The sequence below is a fragment of the Amblyraja radiata genome, chromosome 5 (genome assembly GCF_010909765.2).
Source record: "Amblyraja radiata isolate CabotCenter1 chromosome 5, sAmbRad1.1.pri, whole genome shotgun sequence".
NCBI classification, from domain to species: Eukaryota; Metazoa; Chordata; class Chondrichthyes; order Rajiformes; family Rajidae; genus Amblyraja; species Amblyraja radiata.
This window is the reverse complement of record NC_045960.1, coordinates 67,368,403-67,390,019: the sequence shown is the minus strand read 5'-3', so window position 1 is coordinate 67,390,019 and position 21,617 is coordinate 67,368,403. Positions and strand designations below refer to the sequence as shown.

Below are 21,617 nucleotides of genomic sequence, written 5' to 3'. Positions count from 1 at the left end.
ACACTAGCGACAATTTACATTTATACCAAGCCAATTAACCAACAAACCTGTACGTCTTTGGAGTGTGGGAGGAAACCAAAGATGTTGGAGAAAATCCACGCAGTCATGGGAAGAACGTACGAACTCCGTACAGACAGCACCTATAGTCAGAATTGAACCCGGGTCTCTGGTGCTGTAAGTGCTGTAAGGCAGCAACTCTACCGCTGCTCTACTGTGCCATCCCTGGTTTAAGGTGAAGGAGAAAAGATTTAATAGGAATCCAAGGGGTAACACACAAAGGGTGTTGGGTGCATGGATCGAGCTGCCAGAGGAGGTAGTTGAGGCAGGGATTATAGCAACATTTAAGGAACAATTACACAGGAACATGGATAGAACAGGTTTAGAGGGATATGGGCCAAACACAGGCAGGCGGAGGTAGTGTATATGGGACATGTGGTCGTGTATATACTAGTGTATAAGGGACATGATGTGTGCAAGTTGCACCGAAGGGCCGTTTTGACGGTGTATGACTATAAAATCAAAATATTCGATCTGAATATCTCAGAAAAGTAGATGCAAGCATTACAGATCACCACACCAATACTTCGAATTTTAGGTGTTCATTTGCAAGAGCCCCTATAGTTAATATGATGAATGTACCTGAATTAATCTCTGAATATATTGTTATTTAATACATTTTCCAAAATATGAAAATCTTTGGATCCAAATCTTGATAACCAAAAACTCAGCTGATCTTCTGCAACACATTTTTATTACATTCAGCAGTAGTCAAAGTGAAAATGTTTAGCTAGTTGCAAATCTTAATAGAAAATGTTACGTGGGAGTAGTGGTTATGGTCAATCCAATCTACACCATAAAATCCTTTGACATTTATTTCTGTGTGTGAACACAATGTGACCATGATATATATGGTGAGTATTTGCTTTCCTTCTTACTTGAAAAAAAGTTCCTTGAACTTCAAGAAGTGTCCTTTAACCACGTGTAAATTAAGACCTGTTATCTAAGTGAGTGCATACTTATAATGTGGTTTGAGCGACAGGGGAGAGGAAATAGATTGCTTAAAATTGTGTTTTTGATATTCATTGCACACTTGGTTTTCCAGTACTTGTTTTACAACGTTAAAAAAACAAGCTGTTATGCAAAGTGTTAAAATTCCTCCAGAAAGCCATAAAAAGCTGGGACGGTGTTCTGGCGGCGGTGGCCTGAGTCCGGGGTTCGGCCGCGGCCAGCGGCTGCGTCAGCAGGACTGGTGGGCGGCAGCTTCGACCACCCCGGGCCGCGGTGTTTGAGCCGCGGGACAGTTGTAACATCGCCCGGGGGGGGGTATCGCCTCAGCGCAGAGGGAGAAGAGGAGGGAAGAGATCGGAGACCTAAGACTTTTGTCTCCATCACAGTGAGGAGATGCTGGGTGGACTCACTGTGGTGGATGTTAATATGTGGTGGATGTTAATATGGTGGATGTTAATATGTGTTTATTGTTGTTTTTTATTGTATTGTATTGTATGTATGACTGCTTCAATTTCGTTCAGACTTCGGTCTGAATGACAATAAAGGCTATCTAATCTAATCTAAAATGTTCTTAAAAAGTAAAAGTGTCAACAATCAGTTACCTCAATTTCTTGCCAGATATGCCACACTGAAAAAAAGGTAATTACTAAAAAGTTAAATGTTAGCAATCCCATAAATTGTTCTGAGATCTTTAGTTGAGCAACTATATTAACACAATCTTTTTTTTTTTTTAAATACACTATTAAGTTAAGAGTTGGAAAACTATCAGAGAGGTCTTAAGTTTTACTCAGATATTCAAACAACTTTTATTTTATCAAAAATATTGGAACGTTTCACAAACAATTACAAAGTCAACTGTCTTTTTAGTTTAAAGTTATTACCACAGCTAGTCATGTAATCATTATTAATCATTTATTACAGAGAATAATTTCCCTGCAATACTTTACAAATTCAGGTGAAAGTCATTTTCACATTTAAAGTTATATTGACTGGTCAATTTATGCCTTAATCACTGCATTATTCAAATAACTGGAATGTATTAACTTGGTTTTACAGTACCCCCAAATACAATGACAATGAATTCCAGTACAACAATTTCCAATCACATCACACTAGATGCACACAATATTACGGATTTTTTTTTTGGTACAAAAGTACTAACGTCAGAAATTATCAGTACATCAAGAATACAACTCAAGTTTTGAAAAAGTATTCCATTTTAAAAATATACGAATCATTCAAATGACGAGCACGTCAAATGTACATTTTAAAGGTGACACAGACTACATCTGTAGTGATTTTCAAAGAAGACATTAGCCAGTCAGCAGTCTAAATAATAACATAGTGTAAAGAAGTTGAAGTTCAACCTGATAGAAAACAAACCAAACATCCAAAGTTTTTTTTAGACTGTCAACTTCTGCAAACTACAAGAATAATGGTGAGTTATCAGATCAAATAAGCCATCTTTGTGCTGGAACAGTTATGTTTCAACACATTCTATCAGGCACTTGTATAACATGTCATTAATTAAATATTAAGTAAAAAGCCTGGTTATAGGATAATTTCCACATTTTTTATAATACAAAAAATGTATTAATTCAGCCTGTAGTAATTACTTTATAACAGCTCTTTTACCGAGGCAAGATATGCACATCGCATAAATGCCAGACAGCAAGTACTGCAGCTCCTTGCAATAAATACAGACTAGTATTTTTGGAACCTGCTATAATATAGACATGCATGATAAATAAATGTTGTTTCTTGATGATGCAACAGACCCGATCCTTTGAGCACCATGGATCATGTTTCACATACATTATATGTCAATTCATATTAACTCAAATCAATTGCCCCAATTAAAATCACAATATTTGCATTTGCATTTGCATCTTAGGATATTTCCTTCAGGGAGTACAATTGATAACATATTGCTTCAACTGCTTCATACATTTCTAATGTCAGTCCAAGTTTGTATTGACTGGTTTCCAAGCAATGCCATTTACAGTTCTTAGATGCTGGCATGAACCAATGACTAATAGAGACCTCATGAAGAGGATCCTCCAGAGGAGAGATCAGTGATCATAGCAGCACAGAATTTCACATCCAATTTGAGAGAGAGAAACATAGATCTGAAACTAATATCTTAAGAGCAATTAAAAATGTTAAGAAGATAGAGTTGGCAATGCCGAACTGGGAAAATAAGGTGAAAAACGTCTGCTGATAAGCAGTAGCAGACACACAAGAAGATATTTTATAATCCTCAACCAAGATATATTGCTCTGAGAAATAAGGATCAGATGAGAAGGTAACCCATACATGTTCGCTAAGGAAATTATGCAAAGAACGAGTGTTAAAGTATTGCTAAAAATGAGTGGTAAGTCAGGAGATTGGGTAAATTTTAGAAACAAGCAAAGGAAGATTAAAAAACACACAAAAGGGTTATGAGTGTAAGTTATCAATATACAGCTATGTTTACATTTTACACACTGAAATATTTCAGTGTTTCGTCCTCATTTACAAAAGCTCCAGAGTTTTGAATATTTCAAGCACTTTCTTCCTATTCTATTTCTTAATATTTTACAACCTGAAATAATCAGTTCCGAGCCTTTGTTAGTGCTATGCCATATACACACAATAATTTGTAACACTCACTCCATCAATTTCATTCTTAGTACTTTGAAAAATGAGAGGAAGTACTGCAGAAATTGTTATCAAGGTTATTACCATTGTTGCCCATTCTCTTCCGCCAATGCTGCCTGACCTGCTGAGATACTCCAGCTCTCTGTATTTTTTAATCCCCATTGCCGTCTGCCCTTTGCTGACATAGTGAGTGTTAAGGCTATTAGTCTGTGGGAATGAGAACCAGCAAAATAAATTATATTACTTCTTTCACATAACATGGATACTTCCAACGGTAGCCATTTCTTGAAGAATCCAGTCTCTGATGAACCATTTAAGAACTAGTGTTATGAGTTCTTAAAATGTGATACAATTGCCTGCTGTTTAGACCAACAGTCTAACTTGTTAACCTATAACAAGAAAGCCACCTTCATTGCAATAAACTAGTATTGCGCATTGCTAGTTTTGAGCTAGAAACATTCCTGAACTCCAATGTTTTAAAAAAAGGTTATGAAAGAGTTAAAAGTTTCCTTGCCATTTAAGGCTATCCCAAAGTGCCCTCAAAGGTGATGGGAAGCCATCATTTTGAACTGCCACATTCTGTGTAATGAAGATATATACCACTGACCTTTGACAAGAATTTCAGGATTTGAACCCAACAACAATTAAGGAACAATAGTTTTCACCTAAGGTGAAAAAAAGGTACAGCATACACACACTCAGTTCAGGCAGACTAAAAGACATTTGAGAAAATAGTTCAATACAAATCATAGAAATTTTATATTAGAGTCAGCCATCAGTGCAAAATGAAAAAAGCTTCCTATATGTGGGTATCTGATCTGTTCCAGTTACCAGCGACAGCTGTTGAAAAAAGATACAGAAGTAGCTATGTAAATAGTATTCAGAATTCATTCATCCAAAAGTATATTAATCATGCAAGAAATTAAATACATTGCTACATCATTCTCTGTGATTGTCTTTTCAATCCATTGCAGTCGTTTGCTCATATAAATAGAAATGAAAGTTATTTAAAAAGGATACACTTGACACAACCACTCCCACTTAAGATCAAAATAACATATTGTTGCTATTGCAATCTATTTGTGATAATTGGACACTTTACTAGATTAAAAGCATTGGTAGGACATACTGAAGTTGCAAGTAGACTTTCTAATGACATAAGCATATCTAATCAAGAATGCTGTTGTCTCAATGCCGAGCTCTTGCATGTCACATGGACCTACCAGTTTCTCAGTTCATAAGTTACAGGAGCGGAATTAGGCCATTTGGCCCATCAAAAGTACACTCCACCATTCAGTCATGGCTGATCTATCTTTCCCTCAACCCGAATCTCCTGCCCTCTCCCCATAACCCGACACCCGTGCTAATCAAGAATATATCAATCTCCATCTTAAAAATATCCATTAACCTGTCCACTGCCTCCTGTGGAAATGAATTGCACAGATTCACCATCCTCTCACTAAAGAAATTCCTCCTCAGCTCCTTTCTAATGACCAAGTTATAATTACCAAGTGGCAAACTTCATTTCTGACACAATGTGAACATCCAGATTGGTTTGCAGTTGCAGGGAAGGGGCCATACTAGACTGTACTAGTTAGATGATCGGACTTTCAGTAGGAGATAATTTTGCCAACAGTGTCATGATTCGCTAAGGTTTTAAATAGTAATGGATAAAACTGGAGCTTAAAGGAAAGTGTCAACTTGAGCGAAGGCTAATTACAATAGTATTAGACAGAAGCTGGGAAGATTAGATTGGGATTCATGGAAAGGCCAGGCTGGCAGAATTCAGAACCAAAATGTTCCTATGCAGAAGAAAGACAAGGATGGCAAGATTCAGGAACCTTGGATAATAAAATGTGGCAAAATTAGCCAAAAAAAGGAAGCTTATGCAAGGTTTAGCTGCAAGGAACCTGACATCAGATTGTGACCACAAAGATTATAAAGCAAACAGGAAAGCTCCTCAACAGATAATCAGGAGGACTAAAAGAGAACATGAAATGTAGGCAAGATGCATAATGAATACTTTGCATTGGCATTCACCAAGGAAAAGGACATGCAGGATAGTGAGAAAAAGGAGTGTGCTGATATCACGAACATGGTGGTTTGGGTCTCCTGAAGAAAGTTAAAGTGGTCACAGGGAATGATGAAATCTATCCCAGGTTATTGAGAGAGGCAAGAGGAGGGATTGCTGGGGGGGTTGACAACTATTTTTATATCCTTTTTAGTCATAGGTGATGTCTGAAAAAATTGTACAGTACCTAGTGTTGTTCCTGTTTTTAAGGGCAATAGAAATAAAATAAATTATAGGTCTGTGAGCCTCACATCGGTGGAAGGGAATTTATTGGAGAATATTCTTAGGAATAGGATCGTTTATTCGGAAGAATGTAGAGAGAACCCAGGCCTATGTTCCTTTATTTAAGAAGGAAAATAGTGATAATTCAGGGAATTATAGGACGGTGCCTCACGTCAATATTCTTGTTCATAGGTCATAGGAGCAGAATTAGGCCATTCGATCCATCGAGTCTACTCTGCCCTTCAATAATGGCTGATTTATCTTTCCCTCTCAACCCCATTCTCCTGTCTTCTCCCAATAACCATTGACACCATTACTAATCGCTCCCTTCTTGAACGTTATATTTGCAATTTTCTAGTCCTCTGGGACCACTCCTGACTCTAGTGATTCTTGAAAGATCACCATTAATACCACCATAATCTCTAAAGCTACCACCTTCAGAACCCTGTTGTGTAATCCATTTGGTCCAGGTGACTTATCCACCTACAATTCTTACAACTTTCCATGCACCTTCTCCTTAGTATAAGCTGCACCCTAACTCCCTTGAATTTCAGGCATTTTGCTGGCATCCTCTGCTGTGAAGACTGACGCAATCAACGTATTCAATTAATTTGCCATTTCTTTATTCCCCATTAACATTATTAGGGAAGCTATTGGGAGGGAATTCTTCAGGATAGGATTTACTCCCATTTGGAGGAGAATGCCTTAATTAGGGGCGTTAAAGTAGCTTCGTACATAGTAGGTCGTGTTTTACTAACTTGATCGAGTTTTTTAAGGAGGTAACATAGGTGATCGATGTGGGCAAAGCGGTGGAAGTTGTTTACATGGATTTTAGTAAGGCATTTGATAAAGTCTCCCATGGTAGACTGATCCAGAAGATTAAGATGTAAGGGATTAACATTGACCTGGCTGTATGGATGCACAAGTCATTTACTGATAGAAGACAGAGGGTTGTGCCAGACGGATATTATTCAGGGTTGTGGTCTGTGACTAGTGGAGTCCAAAGGGATCTGTGCTGGGACATTTAGTTTAATCTGAGCATGTGTGAGGTGTTTCACTATGGAAGGTCAAATGTAAGGGGAGAATATACAATTAATGGCATGACCCTTAACAGCATCGATGTGCAGAGGGATCTTGGGGACAAGTTCATAACTCGCTGAAAGTGGTCACACAACTAGAGTATTAAAGAAAGCATATGCTTGCTTTCATAGATCGGGCCATTGAGTATACGAATCAGGATGTCATGAAGCAGCTTTATAAGACTTTGGTTAGGGTGCATTGTGTGCAGTTCTGGTCACATTACAGGAAGGATGTGGCACCATTGGGAAAGGGTATACTTGGTTTCATCAATCAGAGTACTGAGTATAAATCTTGACAAGTCACATTGCAGCTGCATAAGACTTTGGTTAGGCCACAATTGGAGTATTATATGCTGTTTTAGTCCCACACTACAGGGAGGGTGGGGTGGATTTGGAAAAGTTGCAAAAGAGGTGTACCGGGATGTTGCATGAATTAGAGACTATTAGCTATTAGGAGAGATTGGACAAACTTTGATTGTTTTTTCTGGACCATCAGAGGTGGTGGATGACCAGATAGAATTACATACAATTGTGAGAGGCATAGATAAGGTAGATAGTCAGTCTTTTTATTCCCCCAGGTACAAATATTAAATACTAGAGGGCATAGATTTAAGATGAAGGGGATAAAGTTCAAAGAAGACTTACAAGCCAATTTTATTTTACTAAGAGTGAAAGGTGCTGGATTGCACTACCCGGTGAAGTGTGGAAACGGGTCCTTTGGCCCAACTTGCCCACACCGCCCAACATGTCCCTGCTACACTAGTCCCACCTACCTGCGCATGACCGAAATCCCTCTAAACCTGTTCTATCCACAATTCAATTATAGTCAAGTCAATTAAGAGCAGTGCTCAGTAGAATAAAACTGTCCAAGGTCAATGACGCAAAGAGCTTAACACTATCGGAGTAGCTGAGGAATGACCCATGCAAGCCAAAAGGAACTGAAAACTATGTTAAATAAGCAACAAGTACCTTCTCACAGATATCCAGCTGATTTTCCGTTTCACCATTAGTAGTGCATACAGAGTCTTGAGAACTACATTTCAGTACTGAAGGAGTGAAGGTCATTGCAGGACAATCCAATATGCTACCTGCCAAGGAAAATCCATTGATTATTTACTTAACTTTTCCCAGATTAAAGCAATAATTATTTGTGTGATACTTATGATCCAAACTAGGACATTCAATCTTTGAATTCTAATGCTCTGAAATATTAAATCAAAATAATCTTTTAAATATTTCCAAAGGTTCTCAATTTCTGCATTTTTATGGAGCAAAAAAAAATTAAGATGATTATAAGAGACAAGTCTACATAGTATCCCATCTCATGTTCAAAATGACATTACATTTCAGCCTGGGAATAGTGTTTGAAATGCTTCTGAATGTTACAAATGGACAACGATGTACTTCTTGTACTGCTGATGTCATTACAATGTGCATCAGCTAGCTGTGTTTCTCCGATTCGAAAGGAATTGATCTATAATGGAACAAATAAATTAAGATATTCCGTGTGTCATATTCACAAGAAACTCTACAACCGAGACAAATGAGAAAAATAAATTGGGTTAATTCTGTGATCACGGGTAGCAGACATGAGGGAACCATATCTATGTTGTTCCTGCACCTTCTTGGCCAAATCTTACTTTGCACACAGCTTCCCAGGTAAAGCCACAAAATGAAATCTACTCTAACGCACTCAAGTTCAAGTTCAAGTTCAAGTGAGTTTATTGTCATGTGTCCCTGTGTAGGACAATGAAATTCTATGCTTCAGATTACAAAGACAATTGTGCCGCCTTGACCTTTAGCAATGTTCCATCTGGATTTACAACTGAGAATACCTCACTCAGAAAGCTGTGAATGGAGCATGCTATGTGCAGGGTGAGAATAAGCCGGAAATTAGTGTAATTGGAATTCAATGGAAAAAATAAAAGTATCCATGAGATAATAATATAGGAGCCATTGTTGATTTCATGCATGTTAACATTTATGAACATGTAATCATCTCTTTTTTTCTACATTTAACCATCCACTATGGGTTCACCTCAGCAGCTATGAATTGGGAGGTGTATAGTTGAGAAGATGTCTGGCCAAGTTGGCTTAATGTTAAACATACACAAAGGGAGATAGGAGTTGAGCTTGAATGAAGAATGTATTAACTGAGCTGGGTATTGAATAACCTCTCCAAAGGTTATGGATGAGAATTAAAATGGTATTATTAGTGTCATGTGTACTGAAAAAAGTGAAAAACTTTGTTTTGAAAGCAGTCCAGGCAAATCATATCATACACGAGAGTACATCAGGTGGCGCAAATGAGGATAGAGTGCAGAATAGTGTTGCAACTACCGAGAAAGTGCAGGCAGAAAAATGTGCAAGGGCCATAAAGCAGATTAGAAGATCGGGCATTCATCGTTAGCATGAGAGGTCTGTTCAAGAATCTGATAACAGCAGGAAAGACGTTGTTGCTGAATCTGCTGCCTTCAACCTTCTATACATTTTACCTGATGGTAGAGAGAGGAGAGAATTGTGAGCAGTCCTTGTAAGGTTGTGAGCAGTCCTTGATTGCTCACAATTGGTTGCTTTTCCGAGGCAGCATGAAATGTGGATGGAGTCGATGACAGTGGGGGGAGGGGAGGTAGGGGGTTGAGATTGGCGATTGGCTTTCGTGATGGACTGAGTGCGTTCACAACTCTCTGCAATTACTTGCGGTCATGTGCACAGCAGTTGCTATACCAGGCCGTAATGCATCCCAATAGATGTTCCACCTAGTTTTACAACTGACAATACTTCACTGTGAACAGAGCAAGCTAAGAGTAGTGTGAGAATGTGGGAAGCTGGAGGCTTCTCAAGCTGGAAAGGGTACTGATCAAGTTGGAAAGGGTACAGAGAACATTTATGAGGATGTTGCTAGGACTTGGGGGTCTGAGCTACAGGGAGAGGTTGAGTAGGCTGGGACTCTATTCCTTGGAGCTCGGAAGGATGAGGGACGATCTTAGAGGTGTATAGATCGGGTAGATGCACAGAATCTCTTGCCCAGAGTAGGTCGGCGTGGATTCCGTTGTGCGGAAGGTCCTGTTTCCAAGCTGCTTCACTAAACTAAACTAAGAACATTATAGACAGCATCTCAGGTGGATACAGGAGACAAAAGTTAGCAAATGGAGAAATTAAGGTTGCATCATACCTTACTTTAGAGACATATAAGAGATTTTTGAATAAGCACAAGGATAAGCAGAGCATGGAGGGGTATAGATTATGTGCAAGCAGATAAGAGTTAGTCTTGACATCGTTTTCGGCACAGGCATTGTGGCCTGTTCTTGTGCTATATGTTCTACATTCATACAAATTACAGAATTAAAAAGCAAGTAGGTTATAATGAACCTATAAAAATCCTTTGAGAGACTTTTCTTGCATCACTTTGCAGAGTGTCGGGTCTGTATAACAATTGAGCCTTCAGGGCCAACACCAGACATATTTACGAAGAAAGTAAATAAAAACAGAACACTGGAAAAACTGTGGGTCATATAGCATCCCTGAAGAAACAGTCAATGCTTCCGGTCGATGAAGGCAATTGTGCTTGGTGTAGATACATGGAAAGATTTCAGAAAATTACTTATGTTGTTAAAACAAAAAAGCTATGGTATATTTAGCAGAAATATCCAATTCTAATGGGACAAGGTAACTTGAAACAAACTGTTGCAGCTGGGGGAAAGAAAAGCATCTCAGAGATACGGTCAATTGTTACAGCTTATGAGGGAAAACATGTAAAATCCATTATACACAAGAAATTGTAAAAAATATTTAAAAAAATAATTTCCAGGATTAATAATAAGAGTATATTATTATTGAGTATAGTACAGAGGGTGATGGGGATCAAAAATGGACACAGAGAATTGTTTGGGTTTCAAGTGAGAGGATAGTTACATGCATGATTTAGATTGGATCTCATAACTGTCTCATTACGTAATAGTTTATCTCCACACCAAGCTATTGCATTGGTGGCATGGCATCATCAGCATAACATACCACTGTATTTGTTGTCCATTCACAATTTTTCCTGAACTGGGATGGCATTCTCAATTGGTTTGGTGAATCTGAAGTGTCATGAAGGCCAAGTCAGGCAAGGATAGATGATTATTTAATTGTTTACTGTGCTGGGTTTTGAACTTGTGCAACTGGATCAATGATTTTAACCAGTAACGTAATCACAGTGCCACAATAATACAAGTTGCTTCAGTATCTGCCAGTCTGCAAGTTGAATGTTATGGTTGAAAATAAAATAAAATGTACACAATACCGCCCCCAATGTAAGAGAACACATGGAACTAGGGATCTTGCACTTACTACCTTTAGGCTCAAGTTGCACAACTTTTGGCCGGACAGCTTTCAATATTTTCACTTGTGGATTATGATTGGCAGAACTAGTGAGGTTGAGATTTCCCTGGGATGTAAGCATGCCACTTATTCTCACTGGAATTCTACTGGGTCTCAGCTGCTCAGAACTATGAAAGAAGAAAAATGCAAGTTAACACACTTTCACCACTATCACTAACCAGAAAGATACAAAATATATCATTGAATTATGATAATTAAAAAATATAACTTTGAAACTAGATATGTCCCCGTGCAGACCATAACTGCAGAATTATGGAAATAACCTCCATTTCCCTTTCCCACATGATATTGAACTCTTCTTCCATCTTTGCGGAGTTTGTATGTTCTCCCCGTGACCGTGGGGATTTCACCGGGTGCTACGATTTCCTTCCACATTCCAAAGACGTACAGGTTTGTAAGTCAATTGGTTTCAGTAAAATTGTAAATTGTCCCTAGTGTGTTGGATAGTGCTAATGTTTGGGGTGATTGCTCGACAGTGCCGACTTGTTGGGCCGAAGAGCCTCAATGTATCTCTAAAGTTTGCCTTCATGTCCATTTCCTTGGCCAGGAGTCTTTATCCAGAAGTGCAGAACCTTCCTCCTGATCCAGCTGGACTCCTCCATCTGGTCCCTTTTCTTCTCTAGATCTATTCCTTACTAACTACATTGTGACATTGATTGCCTTGATTTTATCATTAATTCAACTAACTTTAATCTTCCACTTCTGAATACTCTGGTCACTAAATTCTAATTCTGAAACCTGTCATCAAGGATGATCTGACAAGCTGATCTCCGTCTCACAAGCATCAAACCTCAAACACATTTTCATACTTCACTCGAGACTTTGACCACCCCCCCCTTCCCGATCAAACTTTTTCACCCAGAGTTGTGAATCTGTGGAATTCTCTGCCACAGAAGGCAGTTGAGGTTAATTCACTGGATGTTTTCAAGAGGGAGATATAGCTCTTAGGGCTAAAGGAATCAAGGGATATGGTGAAAAAACAGGCAAAAGGTAGTGATTTTAGATGATCAGCCATGATCATATTGGATGGCCGTGCTGGCTTGAAGGGCCGAATAGCCTATTCTTGTAACTATTTTTCTATGTTTCTATGATATCATGGGCTCTCATCTTCCATAGCAGCCTCCCATGTGGCACCTTGTCAGAGGCTTTCTGAAAATCTAGGTATACAACATGGATGAACGGCGAGGTCAGGCTACTGCTGAAAGCACGGGACACCGCTTTCAGGTCAGGCGATGCTCGAGCCTACAGTTCATCCAGGGCTAACCTGAAGAGGGGCATCAAGAAGGCCAAGCATAGCTACAAGCTAAGGATTGAGGAGCACTTCAATAACAACTCCGACCCCCGACACATGTGGCAAGGCATCCAGGCCATCGGACTATAGATCCACCAACACTACCCCCACATTCAGCGACGCCTCCTTCCTTCAGGAGCTTAACCACTTTTATGGCCGCTTTGACAGGGACAATCAAGAGATGGTCATCAAGGCTGTGCTCCCTGATGATCACCAGCCCCTCGCACTCACCCCCTACGACGTGTACGTGGCACTGAGCATGATTAATGCACGAAAGGCTGCTGGCCCTGACGGCATCCCCGGGCGCGTCCTCAGGGCCTGTGCTGCGCAGCTGACAGACGTCTGGACTGACATCTTCAACCTGTCACTTGCCCAATCAGTTGTCCCCACGTGCCTTAAAACCACCTCCATCGTGCCGTTGCCAAAACACTCCACTGCGGCGAGCCTCAACAACTTCCGCCCAGTTGCACTTATTCCCATCATCACTAAGTGCTTCGAGAGGCTGGTCCTAGCACACCTCAAAGGCTGCCTACCTCCCACACTGGACCCCTATCAGTTCGCCTACCGCAAGAACAGGAGTACGGAGGATGCCATCACAACGGCACTTCACTCCGCCCTCTCCCACCTCGACAACAGAGACACCTACGTGAGAATGCTGTTCATCGACTATAGCTCAGCATTTAACACCATTATCCCTTCAAAACTGATCACCAAACTCAGCGACCTGGGCATCGACCCCTCCCTCTGCAACTGGACCCTGGACTTTCTAACTAACAGACCCCAATCTGTTAGGTCAGCTTCTTCTCTGCGGCTGTTACACTACTTAACTCTGCACCTTGGTGATTGCCAGTCACCCCCCCCCCCCGGACACTCCTTCCCCCGGAAAAATTTGCACTACTGCTACTGTATGTACATATATATATTTTACTGTTCCATTATTCTATGTTCGCTCTTCTGGGTGAGATGCCAGCTGCATTTCGTTGTCTCTGTACTGTACACTGCACAATGACAATAAAGATTGAATCTTATTGACTGTCCTTTGTCCTGCTATTCACTTCTTCAAAGAATTCCAGCAAATTTGTCAGGCAAGACCTCCCCGTCGCAAAGCCATGCTGACATTGGCCTATTTTATCGTAAGCTTGTAAGTACTCCTCATCCTTTATAATGGAATCTAAAATCTTACCAACCACCGAAGCCAGACTAACCGGCCTATAGTTCCCACTATTCTGCTTTTCTCCCTGCTTGTGTAGCGGGGTAATATTGGTAATTTTCCAATCATCTGGAACCACTCCTGGCTCTAGTGATTCTTGAAATATCATTATCAATGCCGCCACAATCTCTAAAGCCACCTCTTTCAGAACCCTTATGTGCAGCCCATCTGGTCCAGGTGACTTATCCACCTTCAGACCTTTCAGCTTCCCAAGCATCTTCTCCCTAGTAATAGCCACTCCACTAATTTCCATTCCCTGACTCTCTTGAATTTCAGGCGCGTTGCTGGTGTTTTTTATTTATATTTTCTTCCATGTGGAGGCCGAGACGGTGATCTTATACAGATATAAAACCATGAAGCGAATAGATGGGTAAAAAACTGTGCATTCACCCTAAGGTTTAAGGTGAGACGGGCAAGATTTAATAGTAACCCGAGGGTCAACATTTTCACAGAGTATATGAAACGAGCTTCCATTGTAGGTAGTTGAGGAAAGTATTATAACATGGATAGAAAGGTTGAAAGAGATATGGGCCAAACTGAGACAAATAACTTAAATGGGGCATCTTATTTGGCATGGACGAGTTGGGCCAAAGGGCCTGTTTCTGTACTGTATGACACTATGACTCACAAATTATGAGCTCCAGATTATTAAGAATATAAAAAATACATGAAAACTATTTTCTTCACTTTCCCCCATTATCATTTCCCCAAATATTTAAATCTATTCCTTCAGTTCTTGAAGCATCCATAAATATGATTAGCTTTTCTCAATCAACCCAACCATAATCTTGCACACATCAATATATTTTGATGTTATTTTTTTTCTTCAAGGAGACGACCTCGTCCTCGCCAATTTAATGATTAGCCATGATCAGCCATGATCACAGTCTCAGAGCAGAGATTGAGACACATGAGAGCAGGTTGAAAAAATGAAGACAACGAAAGCTATTGGAAGCAATGAAAGCTGCCTTGCATAACACTATACAAGTGAGTAACAGAAGCAGGCAGATGCGGTGTAGTTACATAGATCTGTTTTGCCTTGTTCTTCTTTGTGTTGTTAACGTGGGCCCGCAAAAAAAAAAAACCCAACAACAAATAGCACGCAGGAAGCATTTTTGAAAATTTCAGGAAATACCGTCAAATTCCAGGAAATTTGGGATTCTATTTAAGGGGAAAAAAATTTGAGGTGTGGAAGCACTGTCTTACATAGAATTTAGTTTGCAATTTTTTTCAGATTTTCTGACAATGCCAATTATTTTAATAAACTAAATGAAAAAACATAATTACGCTCAAATAAAGGAGATTCCTAACATGTGAAGAACAAAATTTGTATGGAGTAAACAACATATGTAAAGATTGAAGACAATTTAATTTTTTGTTTAAAGAGACAGAACTGAAAATGTAATTGTAATATTTTGTGGCATTATGCAGTTAATTACAATGCAAGCTATATTTAAAAATGTGCAATTTAGTATTTAAGTTAATCATGTGACTGTTAAACTTTCACTGATCCCAATTGATAACTGAAATTAAAACTAAGGGAATATTCATTTAAGTTTTGGTTTTATGTTCACATGAAATCATAAAATATCCAGGAATAAGCTTCAAAGATAAAATTCTGGAGCACTAATAATATTTCTACAAGTGTAATGCATTGGTGACTGTTTTAAAGAAGACAAAAGTTCTGTGGCTCCTTAAATAACATGGAATACAACTGCAAGGAACTGAAACAAATACAAGCATCTTACTAAGCTGACCTCAAATGATGTCAAGCACTCCAAGTCTCAGTGTGGGTGAAGAAAGATTTTATCAGACAATAACTTAGTTAAGAATACAAATAAATATTGCACTACCTGGTGATATCAAAAGATGCCCTGACTTTTAATTTGTTCTTCTTCAGTGAGTTCTAGGGGAACAAAAGAAAACTTTAAGATAATTTTAACATGGCAAAGAGAAAAAAAAACAAATCACAGGCAGTGAATCACAGCCAGTGAATAGCCGAGAAATTCAAATTTGTGCTGATATGGGTGCATGTGATCAGGACAAAACGGTAAGCATATGCACTCACACGTGTTATAGCAGTTATACTGGCAGCATCAATGTCTCACAGACATATTCTTTCAAATTATGTAAACATGAGAAACACTACATCTTTCTTTGTACTATTTTCATATTTCATGATATTCCCATTTACCCTGCTTTTCCTCATTCTTTGTTCAATAACACTTTTTATATTCTGTATGATTTTTGTTTCCAATTAATCACTTTATCAAATAATTCTTATATTGGTTTAACTTCCTACTTTTACCTATAGAGCACACTCCTTTGTAAATCCCTACATCTTAAAAATGTATGATTATCATGTACTCCATTTTTCTTGCATTTGGCGATCTCTCATTGCTTATCCAGTATTTCATTACTAATTTTATTGCCCTATCAAATTTTTACCACTTTTTCTTTCATCACATATAATCGATAACTTCCAGTCCTGCGACCTTAGGCGATATTATCCTTTCAAAACTTGTTTGATCTATCCACCGCCTCCAGAGGCAGCATGGAACTCAGGTCTTCCCTGTACAAATGTTGTAGTTGTTTCTCTTTCATCAAGTATTCTTTGCTGCATGTAGCCTGACAGCATTTTCTCTTTATATTCCTGAGGATTAGATCAGGTACTGGGGAGGTGGCATCTGTACAGGAAGGATGGTTTGCATCTCTACAGAACTAGAATCTTAAACTGAAAGATAAGTTTATGGAGTTTCTATGTAAATGCAATAAAGAACATAAACAAGGTTTGCAATTTACCCCATCAACTGTAACGATCAGCCCTCTGTCGACATTCAACAGCCAAGCTCCTAAGCTCTAGAATTCCTCTCTAAATATCTTTGGGATACCTTCTTTTAAGATATCTCTTGGACCACTTCCTCTGCCCCGACATCAGTTATGTGTAGCTCAATGTCAAATCTTGTTTGTAATGCGCCTTTGAAGTGCCTTGGGCTAATTTATGATAAAGCAGTCTATAAATACATGTTTTTGTTAACAGACAGAGCAGGATAGAAGATATATTGATGGACAGGGAAGGACATGATAAATGGGAACAGGATTGTACTTTGATGTTTCTCAGGATCAGTGTTGGGTTTACTTTTGTTCTTGGCCTACCATAATATTAGCAGAGTAGGGATATGGACCAGATAGACACATACAGCACAGCAAAAGGAGCAGTTAAGTGAAGGGTGCATTTTACTATGGAGTTCCCAGAGAGAATCAGTAAATTAAATCATATATTAAATTGAAAGATGTCAAAAAACTTTAACACATAGAACTGGCTCTGCAAATTCTGAATTCTCTGAACATTAGAGTGCAGGTGGATAAAGAGTGTCAAAGGCTTCTCCTTTTAAAAAGAGCTTGTTAAAGAGAAATTAAAGAGTTCATCATAAAACTGTGTCAGTGTTTCAACCACAGTGAGGAAACTAATGACTGGATACTTCATTACAGAAAGGGCCTACCACCACAGTGTAGAGATACCTGCCAAGAATAGTTAAAAAAAAACATTAACATAGAATAAGTAGAGATTCTTGAAATATGACCACTGGAAGATTAATTCAAAACATTTTTTATTCTGGAATTATGAATGAAAACATATTTCTTACTCTATTTGGAAAGCTAATAATAGGAATATGTCAAATATGGCAAGATAGATATCAGTTGACAAACATTGGAAGTCAGGAAATGATCCTTAACATTGAAGATGTTTGGAGCATTGAGTATTTTAACACAGGACAAAATTGAGGCAAAATATTCTTGACATGCTGGATAATTATTTTCACACAAATGGCTACATCGCATGGGATCCAAGGAGAGATAGCTGAATGAATAGAAAATTGGCTTCATGGAAGGAAGCCGAGGGTAATGGTGGAAGGTTGCTCCTCGGACTGGAGACCTCTGACTAGTGGTGTGCCTCAGGTTTCGGTGCTGTGCCCGTTACTGTTTGTCATCTATATAAATGATTTGGAAGAGAACGTACATGGCAAGATTTGCAAGTTTGCAGATGATGCAAAAGTGGATGGTATTGCAGATGGATGTCAAACAATTGCAGCAGGATCTTGATCGATTGGCCAGGTGGGCTGAGGAATGGAATTTAATACAGAGAAATGCGAGTTGTTGCATTTTGTAAAGTCTAACATGGGATGGACCTACACAGTGATTGGTAGGGCTCGGGGAGAGTTGGATTGGAGATGGATCTAGGAGTGTAGGTAGAACATATTTCCTTGAAGATAGCTTCACAGGTAAAGAGGTTGGTCACAAAGGCACATTGGCCTTCATCAGAGCATTGAGTAGAAAAGGTGGGAGGTCATGTTGCAGTTGTATAAGATGTTGGTGAGGCCACGGTTAGAGAATTGTGTTCAGTTCTGGGCATCATGTTCTAAGATGTTGCCAAGTTGGAACGGGTACAGAGATGATTTACGAGGATGTTGCTATGACTCGAGGGTCTGAGCTTTCGGGAGAGGTTAGGCAGGCTGGGACTCTTATACCTTGGAGTGCAGGTGGATGAGGGGTGATCTTGTGGAGGTGTACAAAATCATGAGAGGGATAGATCGGGTACACGCAGGGAGTCTCTTATCCAGAGTTGGGGAATCGAGATCAAGAAAAGGACATGGGTTCAGGGAGAAGGGGAAAAGATTTAATAGGAATCTGTGGGGTAACATTTTCCACACAAAGTGGTGGGTGTATGTAACGAGCTGGCAAAGGAGGTAGTTGAGTTGCAACGTTTAAGAAACAATTAAGACAGGTGGGACATGTTGGTCATTGTGGACAAGTTGGGCTGAAGTGCATGTTTCCATGCTGTTGACTATGACAAGAATTGGATTTATTGTGCCCATGCAAAATCTGGTGCAAATATAATGGGCATAATGTATTTTTTCTGTTCTGTAAACTTCTATGTAAGAAGATCACTGGAGTAATCAAGATGTCAAAAATAATGAAATTAATTCTAGCAAAATTTGTTTTTTCCTTCAGCTAATAACCAAATCCGATAACAATCAGTTATGCAATGCTGCTGCTGACCAGAAACACTAATGCCCATTCTAATAGCACAGAATATGTGATAAAAAACTACTTTGGATATTTGATGGTCATAGCATTTCAATTCATCCTTCAACTGAAAAAGTAAATCTAAGTCTAAAAATTATGAATCTCGAGCAATTCATCAATTTCTTGAGTACCGATTCTGACATCTCATTTTGAAGTCATCCATTATCATCCCATACTAAGTTTAAACATTTTCCATATCAGCCATAATGATGGATGACTCCAAAATGAGAGTGCAGTACTCAAACATTTGAGTCATTTGAAAAGATTCATAATTAGACTATAATTTTATTCAATAAGATTTTAAGGCTGTTAAAAGTTGACAAATGTGTTCTACAAACACATTTTAATGATAACCTAATTACATTATTCTACAACAGTTGTCAGAATGAAGTATTTGTGTCAAAGAAGACATCAATTTAGTTTGTATTTCAAAATTAGTTTTAACAATTGTTCTTCAAACTTACAGCATTAAAATAAGATGTTTTGTACCTGCACATGGCTTGTCCTTCCAGTGACTGTATTATTTTCTAATGGCTGAGTGTGTTCTAATATTTCCTGAGGGATGCCATTGTTAAATGCACCAGGCATGATTGTGGCTCTGAACCCTAGAATGTTAATAATTGTACATATCAGCATTTGCCACTTTGCAAGTTTTAGAATCTTCACCACTCTGGTAGTACTTTTTCTAACTAAGAAAATTACTTTTCAGGAAATTAATTTACTTCCCGTTCTTGCAGTTATGACTCCTTAAGTTACAGGAACCATCACCACATTCACATACACAACATTTTAGCCATCATTCACACTTATATATATATATATATATATATATATATATATATATATATTCTAAGAGTTGGCTCTGGGAAGCACTCAACATGCTCTAGTTTCCAGGTCACCATGAGGAAAAAAAATAAATAGGCAAGACAAGAAAACGGGGAAGACCGGAAAAACTGGGAAAGATTCTCATTCTTGGGTGATTATGTAGCACTTACATTGTGCTAACATTTGAATATTATTTGAGACCTGATCAATCCTTTTTCAGAGGACAACCTGCACTTTCCAATTATTAATCTAGTAAGCTTTCTCTGGACTGCTGTTGATGTGATTCTTCTTTCAACAAGGAGACCAATACCATGCATAGTAGTTGATCTACTGTAGATCTGGATCTGGTCTTATAAACATCAGATGAAACTGAGGCATAACCTTCTTAATTTTGTATTAAATGTCAGTGGCAATAACACTCAGTTAGCTTTCCCAATTACTTATACCACCTACATCGTGGTCCTTTGCAATTCCTGCACCAGGACACCTGGATCGCACTGCATCTCTAACCTCCGCAACACCCCCTTTGTATGGATTTGCAGAATCACAGTTGTGTATTTGAAACAAAGCATTTTAAACACAAGGTACTTGAGTTTGCACCAATTTATTGCTACAATTTTAAAGTGGAAATCACGCGTTGTACAAAACAGCACAAAGAACTGAATAAGGATTTTGATACATAAGGAATGAAGATCTCTTCTCTAGTAATAAATTTAAATGTTTATGGCTTCAGTGAAAAGCCTCGCAGAGGATATGCTTCATCCACTAAACAGAGCTTGAATACCTAATAATCTGTATAAATATGAATGTAGCTAAAAATATTACTACTGCTTCAGAGAGCACAGATCATAACAATATAGACTTGGCAAAAGTTGATTAATTTTCAATATTGATATTAAAAGATATTTCAAACATATTTAATCTTCCCATATGCCAGCACCTCAATGCATTTGGTTATTTGAGGCTTTCAAACAAGTTTTGATTGGAATTAACTTTCATCTTACGAATGTAAATTGAAATGAAGCAAGATTGTAGGAAATGTTGATAAGTTTCAGATATACAAATGCCAGGCTGCATGCCATGCACCAGGCAACTTCCTATTGGAGAGTTTGGCTCAAAGATGATTAGTCTCCAGAAGGCTAGCAGTTGTACTCAAGACGTTGACCATTCTTAGAGACCATGTCACTAATAGTGAAGAGATTTCCAGAGAGAAACAAATCTCATTTTATATGCACCAATCTTGACCAGGAAAGAGCATTGCTAAAGGGTGAAATTGGCTTTTTTTATTTTTGAAACAACCATTTGGTTGTTTGGAATAAAGTATAAACTGTCTTCAGCTGTTGTAATAGATAACATTTCATTATCCCAGAAAGTTTCCAAAAATTCTAATAACAATGGCATAATATAATGATCAAACATCTTCAATAGCACTTAAACGACTAAAAAATTACCATCCTCATACAGTGTAGTTTCTCTTCATAATTATTTAAATCTTTAATCTACTACCCTGCTTGGTTTCACTTAATCTCGTATCTTCCCAATAAACCTGGTGATGTGATCACATTTAACCAGCATATTCTTTCTGTGCATTCTAAAACTGTGGCATTGCTTTTACTTGGCTATATATACCCCTTCATTCCATTAGCCATCCCACATTGTCTAAAGTATTGAAAGCAAGGATCAGTACGGGCATGGTGATATTTAAGAAAGATCAAGCTATGCTACTTGTCTGAAGTTATTTTTAGGCCAGAATGAATACAATGGACCAAATGGACACTTTCCATGCTATTATTTATT

At 38.5% G+C, this 21,617-nt stretch overlaps 1 protein-coding gene across 5 annotated transcripts in view; it reads right to left on the bottom strand.

The window, feature by feature from the left end:
• Positions 1–1,789: 1,789 nt before the first annotated feature.
• Positions 1,790–21,617, bottom strand: part of agbl5 (AGBL carboxypeptidase 5) — an 80,122-nt gene continuing 60,294 nt past the window's right edge. For 3 of the 5 annotated variants that reach the window (XM_033021471.1, XM_033021474.1, XM_033021473.1), the window contains 5 exons: positions 19,485–19,600; positions 15,761–15,813; positions 11,356–11,513; positions 7,990–8,108; positions 1,790–4,488 (listed from right to left, as the gene is read on the bottom strand). In XM_033021471.1, the coding sequence (XP_032877362.1) occupies positions 4,417–4,488; positions 7,990–8,108; positions 11,356–11,513; positions 15,761–15,813; positions 19,485–19,600 (518 nt within the window). In that variant the 3' untranslated portion in view covers positions 1,790–4,416. The remainder of the gene's footprint in view (positions 4,489–7,989; positions 8,109–11,355; positions 11,514–15,760; positions 15,814–19,484; positions 19,601–21,617) is intronic. The other 2 variants (XM_033021472.1, XM_033021475.1) reach the window with 1 other exon arrangement.